The sequence below is a fragment of the Heterocephalus glaber genome, unplaced genomic scaffold, assembly GCF_053883595.1.
Source record: "Heterocephalus glaber isolate CG9 unplaced genomic scaffold, H.glaber_assembly_v1.0 deba00000594, whole genome shotgun sequence".
NCBI lineage: Eukaryota > Metazoa > Chordata > Mammalia > Rodentia > Bathyergidae > Heterocephalus > Heterocephalus glaber.
In genome coordinates, this window is record NW_028258151.1 from 23,701,642 (window position 1) to 23,724,529 (window position 22,888).

At 36.8% G+C, this 22,888-nt stretch overlaps 1 protein-coding gene and 2 pseudogenes across 2 annotated transcripts in view; 2 read left to right on the forward strand and 1 right to left on the reverse strand.

Annotated features, from left to right (window-relative positions):
• Window positions 1-22,888, forward strand: part of Pdhx (pyruvate dehydrogenase complex component X) — a 74,818-nt gene that overhangs the window by 16,182 nt on the left and 35,748 nt on the right. For both annotated transcript variants that reach the window (XM_004852046.4, XM_021264373.2), the window contains 2 exons: window positions 2,535-2,615; window positions 17,513-17,613. In XM_004852046.4, coding sequence (XP_004852103.2) covers window positions 2,535-2,615; window positions 17,513-17,613 — 182 coding nt within the window. The remainder of the gene's footprint in view (window positions 1-2,534; window positions 2,616-17,512; window positions 17,614-22,888) is intronic.
• On the forward strand, window positions 42-1,569 carry LOC101703380 (spindle and kinetochore-associated protein 3 pseudogene; annotated as a pseudogene).
• Window positions 20,602-21,830, reverse strand: LOC106009953 (spermine synthase pseudogene; annotated as a pseudogene).

Below are 22,888 nucleotides of genomic sequence, written 5' to 3' on the forward strand. Positions count from 1 at the left end.
AGGAATAGAAGTGCCTTTAACATGAAGTCCTAGGAGTTCTTCATGTCAAATTATAGTAAAATTTGTTCAGTTTCCTCAAGGAAATCTTTAACTTCATTTAACATTAGTGTTATTTGGCGCCTACAAATTCAAACCAGTGGCGGGGTGGTGGGAAGTTCGAGTGCTGGCCCTGGTTCGGTCGCCTTCATCCATGGACCTAATCCAGGCCTTCTGTAGGAAACTGCAGTTCCTGGCCAGCATGCTAGACTGCGAGATGGCCCGGTTGCAGCAAGTGCTGGACGGAGAGGACAGCGAATTTGAAGATGATCCAATGAGGATTTTACATGACCTTCATTCAGAAGTCTGGGCTCTGAAGGATGATGTTAATATTCTTCTTGATAAAGCAAGATTGGAAAGTCAAGAAAGCATTGGTTTTATTAAGGCAACAAAACTACTGATGAAAAAAAAAGCAACGGATATCATAAAAATAGGAGAGTTTTTCCAGAAGTATGGATATAATCCACGTGTCAAGGAAAATTCAGTCTCTGAACAAGAAATCACTGATTCTACTCCAAAGATGGCTAGCTGTGATCATGTTCAAAAGCCTCGTGGGAAGGACAACCTGTCTGATCTGTCTGTCCCAGGTGGTTCAGTTTCTGAGGAGCCTCTGCATAGTCCACAGCTTGTAGATTTTGGACTGGAGCAGTATATGATATCTCAGGTTCTACCAAATCCTCCACAAGCTGTAAGCAACCACAAGGAAGACCCCATAATTGAAACTCTACCTACCAGACAGTCAGTAGTTAAAATTCTAAAAACTCCAAAATGTGCTCTAAAGATGGATGATTTTGAGTAACTCCTAAATTAGAGCATTTTGGTATCTCTGAATATACTATGTGTCTACATGAAGATTATTCAATAGGACTGAAAAATATGAAGACTATCAAATGTGAGATGGCTGTAGAAACAGAACCCATGATCAGTGATAATAGCTTTGCCACTCCTGGCCCCATAATGCAGCAGTTGGAAAAAAGAGATACCAAGTATACAGATTCCCCTTTGACACCTACGTTCTGCACTCCTGGTTTGAAAGTTCCTTCTACAAAGAACAATACAGCTTTGGTACCCACAAACTATGCATTATCAGAAACACAGTTCATCAAATGATTTTGAAGTTAAAGATTGTACTTCATTAGTTTTAAGTTCATATCAGTGCTTGGAGAATTTTGCAAACCTCTCCTCTCCTACAATTTCATCTTATGAGAATCTGCTCAGAACACCCACACCTCCAGAGGTAACTGCTATTCCAGAAGATGTTCTCCAGATTTTGTCAAAATACAACTCAAACCGAGCTACTTCAGTAGCAGTGAAAGCAGTGCCTCCCAGAAAAGGGCTCCTCAAAACTGAAGGATGGAACATCCCAGAGGTTGGCAGCAAAGAAAACTGACAAAATTCTACTGGATCCATCCATTATAGAAACTGAACAGACTTAAGAACGAAGCAAAGCTGGATTTGTTATTTACATTCCTTTCCCATTACAGGGGAATAAGGATCAGAAAGGTTTATTATAGATGGCAATAAAGATTTAGGTATTGGCTTGTCTGCAAAAAAAAAAAAATAGTGTTATTACTCATACTCTTAGCCTTAAAATGTTAACAGACAAAAAAGAAACCCCATTTCGTCTTTTTTCCACATTTTAAACAGGTTAGCTACACTACAATGTCTTACTTGTATGAGTCTTGAAAATTGAATAAGTTGAGAGAATAGGTTCTGAAAAGACTTCAGATGACATGATTTGTTGTCATGATATTTTTATAAGTATAAACTTTATATAAATTGTAATCTAAAAGCTGGGAGCTGTTTGGATTGGTCCTAGACTGTGAATGACAATTGGGAAGCCCAGCTGTACAGATACATAATGTCTACTTTGGGGCTAAGGAAAGACTAGTAATGTTTCACTGAGAAATCTCAGTGTTGAGGTGAGACCTGCCTTTTTGGATCCCCCGTTGAGGGAGCAAAATCTGGTATCATTTAAATCCTTTATGTCCTCTTGCTTGATTATCCTTGAGAAAGCAAACTTTTCCTTTGATACGTACTCACAGAAAGCTTTGAATATTGCATAGTATAATATTATAAGAAAATAAAAACAAGTTTCTTAAAGTCTGATCTTGATTATTCTGCTATAGTTCATGAGAACCCTGTTTTGTTCTCCCTTTTTGTTTGTTTGTTTGCCTTTTCTTTTGGTCATTTTATCTGTAAACATTTTTTGCAGAAACAAGGAGAGAAGGAGATAAAATCTAAATCAAATTATTTTTCTTTTTTTTTTTTAAACTTGTAACATTTAGCTTCAAACTATGCATAAAAGACTGGGGAACCAGTCCTCCCAGACTGGGAAGCTGAAAATATTCCAAAAATGAGTTTTGTTAAAAACAAAGTGGACATTTTAGTTTTTCTATAGCATTTACTGGACCCTTAGTTGAACTAATATTGATGCTTCATGAGTTACCCTTTGTATATGTGTGTGTGTGTCTAACCTTTTCTTTTTTCAATTTCAGTTGATCCTATTAAGATACTAATGCCATCCCTGTCTCCTACGATGGAAGAAGGAAACATTGTGAAGTGGCTGAAAAAGGAAGGTGAGCAAGCACATTACTGATGTTTTCTGTGCTTTCTTATTTGACCATTTTCACTTTTTCTAATGTATTATATTACAAAATGCATGATATAAATAAATTGTATTTCTTGATAGTTAATGAAAATTTGTTTGAATAAAAATGTCCCATGTTCACGGAACAAAGTTTTCTGGGTTTGCCCTGTGTCTCTTCACAAGGTCAAGATGGTAAAATATTTGAACGGGTTTTTCTTCCAAATTTTAGTCCTTCTTTCTAGCTTTTACTTTCAACACTATAAATTTGTTAATCCCTTGGTTTTTAACTATTATAACTGTGTGTGTGTGTGTGTGTGTGTGTTTCTATGTGTGTGTGTTTTCTTGTAGCTAAGCAAGTTGATTATAAATTTCATTGGAAAGAACAAATGAGTAAGAATAATGAGGAGTGCCCCTAAAGGGAGAACAGTAGAGGAGAGGCTGGTAGCCTACTAGTTATTGAAATATATTATTAAGGCTCTCAAATTAAAACTGAGATTGCTGCTTAAAAAGACAGACTAATGAAACTGCATAGAAAATGAGAAGTAAATATACATGGATTTTAGTGTTTAATGAAGAGAATACTAGATTTATTGTTTCTGTACTGCCAGGGATAAATTGTACATGAATTAGATACTTAACAATCCAAAAAACAACCATATACTATAAATACTAGAAAATAATTGAAAAATTTTGCTGATCCTGGAAGTAGAATAGACATTCTGTAACTCAAAATGGAGACACAATTGGGAGAAGATTGATAAATTTGATAATAAATATAGTAACTTTTCTGTAGCTGAAAACATGGTAAGTCAAGTAAAAAAGTGATAAACTGAAAGAGTATTTGTAGTTTATAAGAATAAGACTATCACCCTTGTTGCTTTTGCTACCATGTGGACATTATCAACTGTTTCTCCTCTGCAATGCCCCTCTTCTATGTGCCACTCTGCTTTGGAGCCAACTGGTAATGGACTGAAATGTCTACAAAGTGCATTGACTCAGTCCCAACTTTTGGCTCTGTGAAGCTGCCTTCACCTATAATTCTCTCTGAAATTCCAGAGTGTAATTCACTGTGGAATTAGCATTGGCCAACATTAGACCATTCTGGCCTACCAGGGACTAAATGTGAAGACCCTTCTTTGAGCTTTCAGATAACCAGGTGATCCATGGGCACATCAAAATTTGAGAAGCAGGCCAAGGAGCAGAGCCACGCCAGTACTGAGGAGGAGCCTTCTGGGCAGCCATACCACCGCCCCCAGTGCCAAGGTGAGCCATGCGGGTGCCAACAGCGGGTGCCAACAGCAACCCCCCCCCCCAATATTGAAATGAGAAGACACATAAACAAGTCTCAAAACCAGACTTCCAGATCACCTAAACCAACCCCAAAGGGAAATGAGATGGAACAATCTGATATTCAACCACCTGGGCTCCCTGAACTGGCAACAAAAAAGGATCTGGAAAAAATGAAATCAGAAATAATTTCTCAGATAACAGCAGAAATTGTGCCCATAGTGCAAGACATGATTAATAAATCTAGAGAGGACACAGATTTAAAAAAAATAGAGGAGCTGAGGAACATGATGGAATCAATCAATGACATTGAAAATGTAATTAAAAACTTAGTAACTAAGAAAAGCTTGGGTCTTGATGGCTTCACTGCCAAATTCTACAAGACATTTAGAGAGGAACTACTGCCACTACTGTTTAAACTCTTCAATGAAATTGAAAGGGAAGCAATATTCCCGAATTCATTCCTGAAAGCAAGCATCACCTTGATCCCCAAAGCAAAAAAGACCCAACTGAAAAAGAAAACTGTAGGCCAATCTCACTAATGAACATAGATACAAAAATCCTTAATTAATATAACACTGGCCAGTAGAATGCAGAAGATCGTAAAGAAGATCATACACTCTGACCAAGTGCGATTTATCCCAGGGATGCAGGGATTCTTCAATATACACAAATCAATCAGTGTAATACACTGTATCAATAGAGCCAAGGACAAAAACCATATGATCATCTCAATAGATGCAGAAAAAGCATTTGACAAAATCCAACACGCATTTATGATAAAAACCCTACAGAAAATTGGAATAGATGGTCTCTACCTCAATCTGATAAAAGCCATCTATGAAAAACCAACAGCCAATATTATACTAAATGGTCAAAAACTGAAATCCTCCACACTAAAATCAGGACCAAGACAAAGATGTCCACTATCAACACTCCTGTTCAATATAGTCTTGGAAACATTAGCCACAGCAATTACACAAGAGAAAGGAATAAAAGGAATAAAAATAGGAAATGAAGAAGTCAAATTGTCATTATTTGCAGATGACATGATGCTCTTAATTTTTATTTTTTTGTTGGTTTTTTTTTTTTTTTTTTTTTTTTGGTATCGGGGATTGAACTCGGGACCTTGCGCTTGCAATACAGGTGGTGGAACCACTGAGCTAAATCCCCGGATCATGATACTCTATATAGAAGACCTCAAGAACTCCACCAAAAGTCTTTACACTTAATAGCCAAATTCGGCAAAGTATCTGGATACAAGGTCAACACACAAAAATCAATAGCTTTCCTGTACACGAACAACAGACTCACTGAGAGAGAAATAGGGCAGACAATTCCTTTCACAATAGCATCCAAAAAACTGAAATACCTAGGAATCAACCTAACAAAAGAAATCAAAGACCTCCTCTCTGAAAACTATAGCACTCTGAAAAGAGAGATTAAAGACAATATCGGAAAATGGAAAGACATCCCCTGCTCCTGGGTGGGATGAATCAACATAGTGAAAATGGCCATACTTCCAAAACTGCTATATAGATTCAGTGCAGTCCCAATTGAAATTCCAGTAGCATACTTCATGGACCTTGAGAAAACAATCCAAAAATTCATTTGGAACAAGAAGAGACCTAGAATAGCAAAAGCAATTCTAGGCAACAGAGACATGGCAGGGGGTATCACAACCCCTGACTTGAAACTCTACTACAAAGCTACTGTGATAAAAACAGCATGGTACTGGCAAAGAAACAGACCTGAGGACCAGTGGAACAGATGAGAAGATGCAGAAAGAACTCCAGACACACTCAGCCACCTCATCTTCAACAAAGGAGCCAAACACCCTCACTGGAGGAAAGACAGCCTCTTTAATAAATGGTGCTGGAAAAATTGGATTTCAGTTTGGCAAAGATTAAAACTATATCTCTCACCATGCACCAAAATAAAATTGAAATGGATTAAAGATCTAAATATTGAAAGAGAAATGCTGAACTGTCTGGAACAGAGGTTAAGTAGAACTCTTAAAGACATTGGTGTAGGAAAAGATTTTATGAACAAAACCTCAGTTGCCCATTAGCTAGCACAAACAATCAGCAAGTGTGATCTCTTATTAAAAAGCTTCTCTTCAAAAGCTGAAGGACCCAAGTTCAATCCCTGGTACCAAAAAAAAAAAAATGCTTCTGCAGAGCAAGAGAAACCACCAACAGTGTGAAGAGACAACCCACAATGTGAAAAAAATTTTTCACCTGCTGTTTCTCAGACAAAGGTCTACTATCCAGAATATATAACGAACTTAAAAAATCAGACTTCCCAAATTTAAAGACCCAATCCAAAAATGGGCCGCTGAAATGAGCAGCATTTCTCAGACAAAGAAGTAGAAATAGCAAATAAGCATATGAAAAAATGTTCAGCATCACTTGTCATTCAAGAGATGCAAATGAAAACAACGTTGAGATTTCACCTCACCCCAGGAAGAATGGCTGCTATCATCAAATCAACCAATAACAAATGCTGGCGGGGCTGTGGGGAAAGAGGAACCCTGCTCCACTGCTGGTGGGAGTGTAGACTGGTGCAACCACTGTGGAAATCAGTATGGAGATACCTCAAAGAACTAAGACTGGAAGTCCCATTTGACCCAGCTATTCCCCTGCTGGGTATCTTCCCCAAAGAATTAAAAGAATCATACTAAAGTAATATATGTGCACCCTTGTTCATAGCAGCACAATTTGTAATAGCTAAAACTTGGAAGCAGCCCAATTCCCCATCAACTGGAGACTGGATAAAGAAAATGAGGTTTTTTTTTACAAAATGGGAGTACTACTTAGCCATAAAAAATGAGAAATTAGAGACATTTGTAGCTAAGTGGATGCACATTGAGGCGATACTCTTAAGTGAAATAAATAGGACACACGTGTAAATACCAAATAGTTTCTCTAGTGTGAGAAACTGAAAGTTTAAACAAGGACTAAAAGGTATAATAGATAATGTGAAATAGGAAGAAAAGAGGCAAAGGGGAAGGGGAAATGGGAAGGGTAGAGGAAAGGAAAGAAGGGAATTTAATTAATATGAGAAAATGAAAAAATAGAAACAAAGTCTTTGTAAATAGGCAGGGATGGAGGAGTTGCAGGGAGGGCAGGGAAATGGGGAAAAAATAAGAACCAAGAGAGATTATGTAGAGGTGCAGATTTCCAATGATGAATGTCATTATGTTGTATACCTAAAATGTACCAATAAAATTAATTTTTGAAAAATAAGACTCAATAGAAAAATTGGGAAGATAAATGAGCAGATAGTTTACAGAAAAATGGTAAATGGCTCTTATACCAGAAAAGGACACTTAACTTTTATACTGATATGACTAGAACCATGCAAATAAATACCACACAGAGATACCATTTCTTACTGATCATATGACAGAAATTAAAAGTTTAACTCATTTTTCTGCTGTTGTGGTATGGAGGGAAGCAGATACTCTGAATTACTGCTTAAAGAAATGCAAAGCAGTCTATGCCTTGGGGAAAAGAATGATAATTTCTAGAAAATATTAAATTTATATTCACCTTCTGTCCCAGCAACTCTACTTACAGGACCCTGTTTCAGTTCATCCCAGCTGAAAGATTCTATTTCAAATGTTAGTTAATTTGAATATATTTTTGCAGTAGGTTGTAACTGAAGGACAAAATAGGTCTAACAACAACAACAACAAAAATAATAAGCCTAAGCTTTAGAGTAATCATATATAATGGTTGTTGTTTTGGTAATGTTAAGCTGTCCTTTATTTGTATTTTATGGAGTAAAACAAATGAAGGTTTGAAATAGCATTGAAACCTGAACTATTGGTGTAGTTTAAAGAAGAAACAGGGGTGGGGCCTGGGATTTAGCTCAGTGGTGCCACTGCTGCCTGCCTCGCAAGGAAGCACAAGGTCCTGAATTCAATCCCCAGTACCAAAAAAAAAAAAAAATCTAAAGAAGAAACAGATGAAAGATAGCTAAGGCTAAGGAAAGACTCTGTCATGGTAGTTTTTTTATGTCTCCCTAGCAGTGTCTGGAAAGGACTGATCCAGTAGCAATGAATACCCAGTAGCCATACTGTAGTCTCAAAATACCGGTTCCCACTAAAGTGAATGAAGGCTCTTTGAAGAATGGTACTTCCAGGTATTGGGCAAGAAATCTACATATGAGCTTGGAATCTTTTGTCAGCTCAGAAAGGAAGGAAGGTATCAGAAACTCCCAAAGGCATCTTACAGGACAAGAGCTGAAGATAGGACAGTTTGAGGACTGATAAGGATAATAACTAGTCTTTGAAATACACATTAAGTATATTTAAGCCTTAAGTTCACAATAATACTAAAGAAAAACAAACTAATAATAATTGGTCAGCTTTGGAGGCTGCCAGGAAATTAACTCATTTTGAAAACTGGTAATAAATGGAAAGACTCAAGCATTTTTTTTTCTGTCTTTTCTATACAGATATATTACCTTTCCTCATCTACCTTTGGGTATGTTTGAAACTTTTGTAATGTATTTTTTAAAGTTGTACATACTGTCCTGGAGATATAATTTGAGATAGAAACTACTCTGGTATCAGGGATTGAAATGAAGACCTTCCCACTGAGCTGAACTCCCAGGCCTTTTTATTTTGAGTCAGGGTCTCACTAAGTTAATATGTTGCCCAGGCTGGAATGTGGGATCCTCCTGCCTCAGCCTCTCTGAGTGCTAGGAATACAGGCATGTGCTACCTACCATACCTGTCTTTTCCTTAGCGTTTATAAGCACAGAAAAATTTGGATGTTGATGTTATTAACACATTTACCATGGGGTCATAATTTATCTTGCTGCTGGACAGCTTCAACCGCTGATAGTACATACATGACTATCCCATCAGGTGTTTTTCTTAAAATTAATTTTTTTAGTAAAAAGACCAATAAAAGTGATTAGATCCATTTGTACCACTGGTGGTACAAGCTGCCCAATGGGACAGCCATGCAAATAAGGTAGTATTTGAGTTGATCCTTGTAGAATAAATGGGCCTTTCAAAAGAGCAAGAAAGAAGGACATTCCAAGTAATGTGAACAGTACAGACACAATCTTTGAAGGAGGATGTCATGAGACAACTACCAGCAGGTAGTTCCAGCTGCATTGAGAGCATAGTGTGTAAGAAGGACCTTGAATACCAATGTTGAGCTTTTCAGTTCAGTCTGTGAGGGTTTTATCCTAGAGCTAAGATACAGCCATATTCATGGTGACTTACAGGAAGCATTTTACTCATGCTTTCCCAACACTGGATTGAATGGGACAGACCCTAAGAGTATGCTGGTATCAAGACCTAACTGTATTCAATTTATGTAACCTCCTTTGTGTACTTGCATTTGAAAAACCAAAACTGAGGTCTTCTAGTCATTAAGAGCATCAGTAGCAGATGGGTAAGGCTTCTCTTCTCTACTGGATATAGTATTATACAAGAAACCCTTTAAATTAAGTTTTGCTTCAGTGCAGAAAAGGGGAATCGCCCAGTGTCAGCAGCACCTGGACCTGTGAGTGGGAAGTGAAGCCACATCCACCACTCGGCCTGAGCTGGATGACTGGACCTGCTGAGATGAGGAACAGAGGTTTAATTAGAGGGGATGGAAGGATAGGGAAAGGGAAATAAAGGATTAGGTTCAGCTTTGGTTGTGGTGAAATATGAGATGCTTATTAAATAGGCTTTCAAGGGAAGATGTCCAGTTGGTTGTAAGAGTTGAAGTAGGAGCACAGTCTGACTTGAAGATAAGAAAAGAAATGTGAGAGTCATAAGCATGTGCATGGAATTCAGTGCCACATAATAACAAACACATATTTTTAAAACTTTGGATCTGTGTAGAATAGTAATGCCTGTTCCTTTGAAAATTTTCTCTCATGGACTTTTCCTCATCAGGCTTTGGGGTTCAAATTTATAGTATTTGCATTTTCTGAGAATCCATAGGTAGAAGTAAAATGGCCCTGGACTCATAATCCCTCTGGGTTACCTGGCAGAAGCCATTATTCTGGAAGGGCATAGCTCCTAATCCAAGCCACATGGATTCACAAATAAAGTCCCACTTACCAAGAGTCACAATCCCAAACTAACTTAATAATATACCCAGAAACAGTCTCTTAGGAGCAAATGTTCAGTAGGCATAGCAAACAGTGACTAGACCTATCAGAACTTCCATTAGGGAATTACTTGATAAATAAAAATGTAATGAGAAAACCAGACATTATACAGAATGTCTAGGCAAATTCGCAGCAGGACAAATGGAACTTTTAGTAATGAAAAAATATTGTCTCTGAAAAGAAAACATTTAAGGTTGGGTGGAAGTGTGATTAGACATGACTGAACAAAGAATTTGTGAACTGAAGAACACCCTGAAGGAATTAGCTTGCAAGCAGCGTGGGGAGAAAGCAGAAAGGAAAGTTGAGATAAGAAGGAGAAAACAAGAATCATCCAGTAATCCAAAATGAGAAAAAAGAGGGGATGAAGAAGAGGTAATAGTCAAAGAAAAAGTGGCAGAGTTTTCTAGAATTTAGAGTCACATACATGAAAGAGTCAGTACTTCACTAGGTAGCACTTTGAACAATTGGCTAGGCTTCGATAAAATAGTAAGTAATTAAACAATTATTAGCATCTAAGAAAGTTTCATCTTTATAAATAGTATAGTTGATTTTTAATCTGTTTTTCGGTTTCTTTTCCTTAATGAATTACAGAGCTTTGACTGTTTCTGTGTTAAGTATGACAGGGTTTTGGCATCATTAAATAATGATTTAGACCCAGAACTCCTTTGGGGATCTTTTTTAAAAGATTAAATTTCTTCACACTTTGCAGATTTCTACGCAGATAGTTAGGAATATTCTTTAGATCACATTTATCTCTCAGACTTCCAGCTCCCTGGCAGTCTGAATAAGTTTTATTCACACCCATTGGAATATGAACAGCATGAGCAAGAGCAGGAAGACATGTGGTCTCAACATTGTGATCTTTTTTCCTTTTGATGATTCTGTGTTATTTTCATGTGGGATAGGTAGGCCAAGATTTGAAGCTCCTGGGGCATATTTCCCTGAAGGTTGTTCTTAAAATTCTGTGTTCTGCCAACTGAAAGGAAAAGTTTGTTTCCCAATACATTGTTAAGAGAGAGCAATCTTAATCCTTGGTTTTATTAATTCACTAACTTCTTTTTATAACTGGTTACTTTTGTGATTTAATCATTCTTTCCAGTATAATTTGCATCTTTTCATTAACATTTATATACTGTACACATGGATATGATTGGCTATATCTAAATATGCCTGATGCCTCAGACATTTATGATAACTTGACTCATTCATTTACTGTTGAAAACAAATTCATATTTTGATGGTAATACTTTTAAATAACCTTTTTCTCTTAAGTATATATTTTAATCTTGCAATCTTTGTTAATTTAAAACAATTACGAGATTGAAATTTATCATGAAAAAGAATAGTGTATTTAATTATGAATCAAGTTTATTTTTAAGTAAAGGCTAAATAATGATTGAATTATATGGATAAGAACTGCTTTTATTAATGTGTGTATGCATGCGTGTATAATGCCATTTGTGATTCTTTTGAAATTAAGTATAATTACTACAGGAATTCAGGAATAGGAACAACTTGTCAGTTGAGTTATCCAGAGAAAGTTATGGCTGAAGTAGAATTTGTAAATGAGTCTTATCTTGACATGTGTGTGTTAAGATAAGAAGGAAAGGATGCAGTGAAAAGAACTCTGGCCTGGGAATCATGGTTTCTCTTTTGGATTTTTTTCTGCTCTGCCAAGAGAACTACTTGGGAGTAAGTTGATCTAGATGAAATCTAAGGTATATCTCTAGCTTGAGAATTGCATCATAACTCATTTTCATTTCCTTTTTTTAAGTCGTGGAAACAGTAGTATATAAATTATCTCCATCTTTGCTGAACAAGTGAGTCTTAGAACAGTAGTTTTATAAGTGCTTAAAACTGAGGATTGAATAAAAATATGCATTATAGAATTACTAAAAAAGACACTTTGAAAGTGTTGAGTAATAGCTACAATTTCAAAATCTCTTGAAAGGCAATTCCACATCTTTATTACAGGTTGTTTATTGAGGGGGGAAGTGCTTCAGATATTTTCTGTTTAAAGTGGGCATAGTTTTATTTTTTCATCATTTAAAAAGTCAAATCTGTAAAAAGAACAAAAAGAAAAAAGTTCTGTACACCTGAGAAGTATTGCTTTCTTTCTTGAGATATTTAAGATTTTCTACTTTGCCACAAAGCACAGTAGAACAAGACCTGGTTGAAACAATTGTGTGAAATACATCAGCACACAGGGTCTGGAAGTCCATCACGTCTGCGAGGTACATAGTGAGTGATGCTCCCTGCAGCACTTGATGTCATTTCTCAGATACTGGTCATCCTTTGCAAGCATTTCTTAATTAAGGTGATTGGGAATGTTAAATGTTTCACTTAGTTTTTGTAAGTTTTAGACCGTCTTAAGATGTGTAATGTTGTATAAAATTCAGAAATAAAACTGTTCTGAAGGAAGCTTTTTCCTGTATCACTGGAAGCCAGTTGAGAGTTACCTGACTGGGTATCTGGGTGCTGTTGTAGAAGAGGTTTTTCTTTATTGGTTTCTGTTATTTTCTGGGAACATATGTTTGTGGGGCTAAAGTGGAAAATTTTTGACAAATATATTGCATAAAAGCTTCAGTGCTTTTTCAGTATACTATTTCGGTTATTATTTTAACATCTTTATTGAAGTATAACTTACGTACCATACTATTCACCTGTTTTTAAGTATACAGTCCAGTAATTTTTAAAGTATAGATTGTGCAGCCATAACCACAGTCATTTTAGAACATTTCTGTCATCCCCAAAAGAGCTCTGCTGCCTGATGGCATTTATGTCTTCCTCCCATCCATATCCCTGGACAACCTCCATCTACTTTCTTTCCCTAAAATTGTGTCTTTTCTGAACATTTCATATAAATGGAATCATATATTTGGGCTTTTGTGACTGGCTTCTTTCATTTGGCATGACTGGGATTCATCCATGTTGTAGCATGTATCAGCAATTCGTTCCTTTTATTACCAAATTATTTTTATCATTATGCTTTTTGATAGCTATCGCTAATATTTATATTAGAACTGAACTATAAAACTAGCGTATGGAATTATAGATTACTGCATTAGTCAGTAGAACTTCCTGTGGTGATAGAAACGTTGTGTGGTGCACTGTCCTGTGCAGTAGCCACTGGATAGGTGGAATGAGAGGCTACAGGGATGTAGCACAGGCACCAGGTTGCCTCAGGTCTTGGGCCACGCAGCCGTCACTGTCACTGTCAGGAAGTGAGAAGGGTTGGCAGACACTGACGTGGGGACTCCTCCTAATTGAATGAGATTGACTTTGCCAGCTTGTACTTTTATTCCATCTGATTAGGAACCTCTTGCAGAAGGTCTTCTTTATCATTTCTGCTATAGTGTCTGTCTTATATGCAATGTCATTCATACAGAGGCAGCTTATAAATGGTGAGCAAACCATTGAATTTTACCTCTAATCGTGGGTGTCATGGTGGTTCGACATAGCAGTAAGTTTTTCTCTTTTATGTTTATGTAGATCTGATTTACTTGGCCTTACAGAAAATAACCAGCCTGCCTCCAAAACTACCACCACGCATACCTTTGAAATACAGATTGCTCTTAATTTTTGGTCGAACATAATTATTTTGTGAAAGCCATAGGATGTGTTTAGTTAATAAAATAAGCATCACCATAAAGTCTATTTGACCAAGACTGTACTTCATGCCTCAGCTTTACAAAGAGGGAGGGAAGCCTCCCTACATGTTCGTCCTCAGCTCTGGCAGCTGCCCATCTGGACGAAGGAACAGGACACAATGCTGGCATCGGTGCTGGGGAGCGGCCCCCGGGCGGGCCTCTGCTCTGGCCCCTCCTGGGGCCCGCACTCTTGTTCCGGGCCCGCTCCACCTCCGCCACTGACATGGACCACGAGGAGATGGCACAGAAATGCTCCAGGGCTGCCATCTTCTGCAGCCAGCCATCAACAGGACAGCTGAGAAGATACAGGGACAGTTTTACAAAGGAAAGGGCTACCTGTCTTTTTAAATGTTAGAAGCATGCTACAAATTAAATGTGAAAACAAAAACATTTAATAGAAAAGACAGTTTGATGTATGTATCTTTTGAAGAAGTAAGGATTTGTGAAGTTAAAATATTTTAGTCAAAGCTTCGTGAAGTGCCAAGGCACTCACTGGCTTGAGATCTGGGGAACAGGTGTGATGTAAAATACTTAAAGTATGTCTTTTCCTCTGCTGAAAGAGTGCACAGTCTGGTATGTAGAGGAAAATCCAATTTTAAAAAAGTAATTGATAGCATCATAAAATATTATAATGCAACTTGTGATTCTTTTCAATTTCAGTATAAGTACGATGGGAATTCAGGCATAGGAACAAAAATGACAGTGGAGTTACTCAGAAAGTTACAGCTGAGGTAGAATTTACAGATGATTCTTAAAATTGAGTGGTTGGACTTTGAATACAGGTGAGCGGTGAGCACAAATGATAAAACATAATTTTATTCTGTTTTCTTATGGTGAGAATTCACTTTCTGGCTTTTAAGAAATATTTAGTTACTAGGCTGCCTAGTTTCTGTGTATCTTGCAGCCTTGTCTCTTCTCTTCTGTCCTGTGCTCTTTGCCCCCTGCCCAGAGTGTCATTTCTCTTTACTTCCAGGGCTCTGTGTGCTGCCCTCTGCCTGGATCATTACCCTTTTTATTTATCTTCTCATCCTTTCAGGCTCAGATGAGAGGTCATTTAATTCTAGGAAGCCTTCCAGAGCATATTTATTAACTTAGTGTTTTAGATTTTCCTTCATGCTCTTACTGTGTTCATATTGCTATTCCAGCTATTTTGGGGGGCTGTTTGAGGGAGTATACTGATATGTCTCATATTTTTCTATTCATTTGTATTTTAGTTTGTAAGCTACAATTACTAAGATTTTATTTCTTTATTCATTCTGATAATCACTGATTTCAATCCATTTATATTGTGAGTACACATACATTTGGATTTATTTCCTTTTTTTGTTACTGGGGATCTAACTCGGGTCCTTGAGCTTGCAAGGCAGGTAGCAGAACCACTGAGCTAAATCCCCGGCTGGATTTATTTCTATTGTTCTTGTTCACTTCTATTTTTATTCTCTGACTTTTTTCTTTTTGTGTGCCTGCTTTCTGTTATACAGTTATTTTCCATTTTTCCTGTGCTATAGGTAGTATTTCTTCTTTTTTTATTTCTATTTTAAAATTTTGTCAGGTAAGGTCTAGAGTTATTCCATATGTTTTTCTCCTAACTATATCAGAGTTGTTAGCATGGTTAATTATCATGTAAACATTCCTTTATATTCTGTTTTTAAGAGTTTGACTCACTGTTTTAAACCCTCATACATTATTATTTGAATAGTTAGTAGTTCACACTTTAACTACTTCCCTGGTGAAAAGTTATCATGTGTTCCATGGGTTTTCTGCGTGTCCACCTTTCTTCTTGATCAACTGCATCTTAGAAGAAAGAGCTCACTCAAGTGATCTCCAATAGTGGTAAATTTTCTTAGCCTTTATATGTCTAAAGAATTATTTCATTCTTTTATATGGCTGCATATAAAATTCTAGGCAGTTATTTTTCTCAGCTTTTTAAAGATATTATTTAATTGTCTCCTGACCTCTATTGCAGCTGCTGAGAAGTGTGCTGTCAGTCTGTCATTTCACTGAGGTAATCTGTTTTCCTCCCTGTGATAACTTAAAATTGTGTTTTTATTGTTGATAGCATGTGATTTTACCTACAGTGTATCTAATGTGGATTCATGTTTATACAGTCTCATATTCTCTGTCCTGTTGAGCTTTTTGTCAGGGTGTAACTCGGACAAGATGAGACCTGAATTAATTTTTATATGTGCATATGTCCCTGTTGCCACCACCTAGATCAAGATTTAGAGAACTCCTAAAGTGCTGCAAGGCTCCTTTGTACCCCCTCCTCATCATACAACTTTTCAGAACACTTTCATTATAAAGATAGGTATCTGTGGTTCTGAGAAATTCTCAGCAGTGATCTCTTCATGTATTGATTTTCTACCAGTCCCTCCTCTCTCTCTCTTCCCTTGGACCTCCATTAGACAAGCATTGTGGCATCTGTCTCTGTCACTTGGAGGCTCTTTTTTAAAATCTTTTTGTCTGCTTGTATTAAGTTCTGGGTAGTTCCTTGGTGCTGACTTTCAGTGTCACTCTTTCACTGTGTTCTGTCTAGACTATCTCCCATTGATTCCTTTTATTGCAGTGATTTAATTTTTTATTTCTAAGATTTTGAATTTGTTTTCTTCCTTCCTGCTGATAATATTTTGTTTCATGTCTGTACATCATTTTTTTGATTTCTTGTTCTTGTGACAACACTTTTACATTCATTTTTTACTTTTTAACATCCTCAAGATAATTATTCTTGGCAGATTGCTATAAATGAATTGCTTCTAAAATCCGTTTCATTTTAGTTATTTTGTGGTTTTTTTTTTTTTTTAGTATTAGATTTCTTCATGTGTCAGAACTTTGTTTTGCATCTTAGTGGAAGGTTTTTGTTTCAGTGTCTTCCCTCCCACCTATCTCCTGTGTGCCTTCTCTGTCCATCCCCCTTCCTGGATTTTGCTAATGATATTGCGGATATTGTCAGATGTGGTCCTGAACCCAAAGGACACGTTTTCTGGTATGGAGGCAGTGGTTTTCTCCCCCATCTTCCTATACCTACAGCCTTAGATTAAAGCCAAAACCTCAACCAACAGAATTTGATTGCTCATTTCATCAGCCTCAGATTCTGAGTAGAAGAACCCAGACTTGGCCCTAGCTTCAAGTGATGAATCTGGTTTAAGTACGCTGGGTCTACCGGGCTGCTTTTAGTTTCTGTTACTTCCCAGAGGAAACCTTTGTACTTCTCTCCTCCTCACCACAAACCTGCTTCTAGATCCAGAATGCAGCATGTCTATAATGTCAGGTTCTGCTCAAATTTTTAAATTTTTTTATCTTTTCCATCACAGAAGTGGTTCTTATTTGACTTCGCTGTGTGTTTGAGTATCACTTTTTATGCTATATTTATTAATGCTGTGCTGACAAATTTCTGGTTTCTGAACTTGCCTTAAGATGTCAACCAAAATATTCTATTAATTAATATAAATTAATCTTGACAGAAGGATAATCAAATTGTATTAAAAAGGAGATACGGGGTCTGAAGTTGATTCCCAAAGAGGATGTTAATTTCTTGCTGATGTCTCTAAAGTGTAATTTCATTTTTAATATTTGCTCCAGAATCTTTGTAACAGTTTTTATAATGACAAATATAATTTGTATGTATCATAGAGCTTTTGGAAAATACAACAAAACATACACATATGTCCATGTAAAGCCACACTGGCAGTGAGAACTACTTGTAATTCCACAGTCCACAAATAGATATAGAATATTTTGTTGTTTATTTATGCTTTATACACCCTCATATTAACAATCATATTTATATATAAAAAAACCAAACAAACCTGGTCTTGTTTTGTAGGTGAAGCTGTGAGCGCCGGAGATGCATTGTGTGAAATCGAGACTGACAAAGCTGTAGTTACCTTAGATGCAAGTGATGACGGCATCTTGGCCAAAATCGTGGTAAGTTTTCATTTTAATGATCTCCAATAGGGTGAAGACTCCTTAAACATGAAGTTTCTGGAGGTGAAGTTACTTTCTGTGTTTACCTCTGTTTTTACTATTTTCTGCTGCATAATACGTTTTTTATTCAGGTGTTTAAAATGTTTTACTGTGAAGGTCCAGTTATAGCCTGTTTTTCTGTATTCTCTGAATTTCATATATGATCTGTTATTTTAAAAACAATTGTAGAGCATTAGAGCATATGAGTAAAGTAAATAAAATGAACCATGTATGATAAAAGCATCACTGTTTAGGGTTATGTGATACAATTACTGATAGAGCAGGCTATTTCTTCCCTTATAGCACATTTGCCAGAGACTATTTTATAGCAGCTAAAACTGACTTTGGTGCCACACTGTGGCCCATTTCATGTAGCTAAAAACTTTTGCTACTTATTAGCTATGTAGAGAGTAGCAAAACCTTGGTGACTTTTTCTTCATAATAAAGTAGAGGTGATTATAATACTTCACAGGGAGTAGGGCAGGTTAACTGAGAGAATAGGTAAATGTTCATCCCCAAACCTGCTACCCACCAAGTGCTCGATAAATGTTAGAATCGTTTATTTAGTTCTTGGTGACTGTTAGCCCCTGTGTCAGTCTGGACATTTATCTCATCATTCATGTTGGTTGGCTGGACTGTAAGTATCCGTTTGTACCTGTACAGTTTGTACAGGTAAGCTGTGTACCTGTTTGTAGTCCCTTGTCAGTATGGTTTTAGTTGTAAGCCACCAGCTTGCCCCTGCATTGACTGGATACAACTTCCTCTGGTCATTCTATCCAAAGACCGCACTTTGGATTGTTATACTCTAATTAGCTATAGATCTTTTAACATTTTTAAAATTTGTATTTCTTCTAGAAAATCCGTTTGCACTTTTCCTTTTTTCCCAGTATTGGGGATTGAACCAGAGCTCTGAGCATGCTAGACTATATCCCTAGCCCTTTTTATTATTTTGAGACAAAGTCTCACTAAGTTGCTTAGGCCCTGCTTGATATTGGAATCCTCCTGACTCAGCTTGCAGAGTAGCTAGAATTACAAGCTGGCAACACTGTGCCCAGCCTTTTGTGCATTTTTTTTCTCTCTTTTTTGGTACCGGGAATCGAACTTGGGTCCTTGCACTTGCGCAGCAGGTGGTGAAACCACTGAGCTAAATCCCCGGCCCTTTTGTGCATTTTTTTGAAAGCCCTTATTATTTTTTTTTTCTAAACCATTTATTTTTAAGTGACGTTTTAGTATGTCAAACATCCTTTACTAGCCATCTATGATAACTGTCATCCAGGTTAAAACACACTGTTGAAAATACAGTTAACTTCCTTGGAGGAAATATGAATTGAAGGTTAAAATTGTTCTTTCTTCAACTGGGAAAATATAAAATATTCATACCATTTAACTAATTTATATATTTTGAAAAAGGAAAGGATTGCTTGGATTACCACATGTAATAAACCCAGTAATGTTTTATTGGTATGCTTTTAGCAGGCTGTGTTCTTGGCCATAATTTTGGGCTGTTTGGCTGTGAAAATCTTCCAAAATTGATAGAATTTTCCACTTAGCTGCTTAGTAATGCATTTCAAATTGCTAACCATGTCAGTGGGTCAGTCAGTAATGCCTATTCATCTGGCACCTAATGCTCTGCAAAAAAGGTGGGTAGTTATAGTTAATAAACACCTCCCAACAGTTATTCCCTGACCAAAAAAGATTATATGACATATATACATATTGTGGCTCTTTTATTATTCTTCATGCTTTTTGGGTAATGGAAATGAGAGTATATTCATGTCGCAGTATGTACAATTTTACAGAGAAAAAGAAAATGGACCAAAAAAGGTAGTATTACCAGTGAGATTTTTTTGTTTTATTTTGTTTTGTCTTCTGCTCCTCTTCCCCACCAGCAGCACCACCACTAGCAAGAGTTTTGCACTTTTATCTTTCATCATGGAAGAATTCTTATACTGTCACATATAATAAAATGATTTTATAGGAGTTCATATAAGAGATTTCTACTTTCAGAACCAAAGAGTTAGATAACTAAGCTTATTAAAAAGCAAGGAATGATCTAAAATTAAGAACAATACTTAAACTCTAAGCAGCTAAATCTATAAGTGTTTTATTTGAGTCCACATTTTTGAAAAGATTAGAAATTATAGTTTATTTTACTCTTCTTATGAATTTAATTCCATGGTTTTTGAGAGGTTTTTATATTATTCTGCCTTCACAATTTTACTATTTTCTTTTTAAGCAGCCTTATAATTTTTGCATCTGAATTCCATTTTACATATAAGGTAATATTTATTACATGTAAATCAAGAAAAAAAGCTTATGTGTTCCTCATGTTTTAATAAATAATAACTGCTGTCAGTGTAAATGTGATTTATTTACAATTTATTTCTGTTATTGAGGGGGGTTAAATTCCCTTTTAGTCACTAGTAAATTGTCATGCAGAAAACCTTTATTACAAAATAGAATCAGTTAATCAGCTTAGTCTTAAATTTACAGCAAAATAGACAGCAGGTGTTATAAATGATGAATCAATAAAGTAGTTTCAGCATGATGTATGTGGAGTTTATTAGGTTGTTAAAATTATTTTGAATTTTTTTTTAGTACTGGTTATTGAACCCAGGACTTTTTTCTTTTATTTCCTCTCATAATTTTATTTGCAGCATTGCTATTCATTTGCTATCCTAACTGTTTTTGAAAAATTTTAACATTTAAGTCAATTTTTTGGAAAAGAAAAACATCAGAAACTTTCTTCTGGAAGAAAACAATGATGTTCATTCCTCCAAAGATCCAAATTTAAGTTCCACCCAAAACAAAACTAACCCATACAGAAATAAAATGTAACAAAAGTCACATTTTAGGGAGTCAGTGCATTTTGCAGTCTTTGCTGTGCTAATTGTCCTTCACCCGACTTCTAAAAAAATAACACCCTAGTTCATCATTTGTTTTTCTAAATTAAAAATAGTGAAAAAAGAGAAAACTTTTTGGAATTTTCAGCCAGTTGCCCAACTTGCTTTGCTGTCCCACGCAGCATAAGGAGGTCAGGAAGCTGTTTGCGGCACACATGATTAGGGAATATTCCTCCTAAGGGTGAGCTTTCTTCCAGATGGTGTAAAATAACTGCAATTCCAAGTATGAATGGACACAGGTGATCTCCTTCGAGAGTTCCACAGGATAATACAGGCACCCAAGTTCTTCCTAGAATTACAGGGCATCTGGGAAATTGGCACAGTTGCCCTGTATAAAGTATTTCCCATCCTGTTTCAATACTTTCATTGGGAGGTCAAGAATCAGTTGGAGAAATTTCCACATGGAATCATCTTCTGGAGACATGGATATTGGGACAGCTGTCACATCATTAGCCTTCAGTCCTGGGATGCAGTCTTCTACTAGAACCTGACAGCGGTTTACCTCATATGCCGCTACATATTTTTCACGTGTGGTTCTTAATGCCCATCTAGCGCCATTTGGTCACTCTCTACCATAGTGACCATCTTTGGTTTCACCTTACTGTTTCATATATAAGTCAACATCTCTGCCTCCAAGAATCAGCTCATCTTTACCTGTGTCATCTTCTTTGCCACTGCCCATAATAGCCCTGGTGTAGTCCACATCACTCCGCCAAATTAACATCTCCACTGAGGATGAGGATATTTCCAGCTGCTTGGAGTGTAGAATTTTAATGTTCTGATAAGGTGAACCTTCTTTGTCATGCACCATTTCATCTGTGTTGTACTCAACCAGGCACTCAGCAGCGGTGGGCCAGTAGTCATCGATGGTGCCTCCTCAGACTATGGGTGGCAAAGGCTTCACCTTCCCAGGGCTGCCCTGGCTCAGTGCTTCCATTCTCTCTTCTGCTTTGTTCAAAAAGTTGTCAATTTCTTCTTTGCCCTGCATAGGTATCACTGTCTCAACTCTGAAGGTCCAGCAACACCATTCCATGTGGGTAAATTCTCAAACTGGCAAAGCTGCTGTGTTTGTTTGTGTAGGTTGCTAAGTAGCCACAGTCCTGCCAAACATGCAGCAAGTCCGCCATGCCTTGCTCCTGGAAAATAGGCCAGGGATCTTGTAGAATGCTTTTGCCTGTAGCACCCTGCGTGAAATTGAGCATGCAGCTGCAATATTAAGGCTGGGTCACCAGGGAGTGCACAGTGCTGGGAGGCTTGCAGGAGAGGTGGGTGGGGCTGCGGGGAGCTACCCTGGGAGACCAGTGGGAGGTGCCACCAACGTTCAAACTTGGGTGCCTCGCGTTCTCAGCCATGAGCTGCCAGGGCCTGGCCCCGCTCCTGCCATGTGAGGTCGCCTTAGGTTGAAACAGTCTTCCTAAGCCTCCTAGTGCTGGAATTACAGGCTTGTGCCAATATTCTATTGACTGGTAATATATTCGCTGATAATTTTTATTAGTAAACCGTTCTTTGAAATAATTTTTAAAAGTAGAATTACTCATTTCTCTTGTTTTTCCATGATACTGGGTATTGAACTCAAGGATATCTTGCTGGGCTACATCCCCAGCCCTTTTCTTATTTTTTGTTTTGACTGGAAAAAATGTGAATACTTAAAAATAACATCTTATTTGTTATTTAGATCAATACAAACCGAAATAATAAAGGGTTATCATTGGCTGCTTGTGAAAATGTCAATATCATGTTGGTAGTGTATATATGGAATCATTTCTGTGACTTCTAGTAAATGAAACAGATGCCAAAGTGTCAGTTTCACATTTACTGTGGAGTCTGACTCACATTTCAGACATCTATTGATATTTTTAAAAAAAACTTGCCTCCATTTTTGAATGTTTTGTATTTGAATCATGTTCTTTGTACTTGTATATTGATCTTATGTTTCAGTTTTGAAATTAATATCAAATCGAATTTATATTTAATGCTTTTGCTATCAATTTTTTAGAAAAGTTGGCATTTTGACTTAGCATTTTGTGAGCATTTGATTTTGAGTTAGCATTTTGTAAAGCAGGTAATTAAACACTTTTAGGAGAAGAAAAATTGTGAGTCTAATTATAATCTAACTCATCTTTTTGACATAGTAAAGACAAATGAACAGCCCACAGAAGTAAAGCTTTTTAGTATTTGACAACCAAGCAACTAAATTTTTCTTGGATTGTTTAGTATTTTTCCATAGGTTGTAACTCATTATATCCTTCTTTAGTTTTGTATACCCATTTCTTATGCTTGTTTCATTAAAGCATTGTTTATATTCCTCATTGGTAGTAAATTTATAAAGTTTC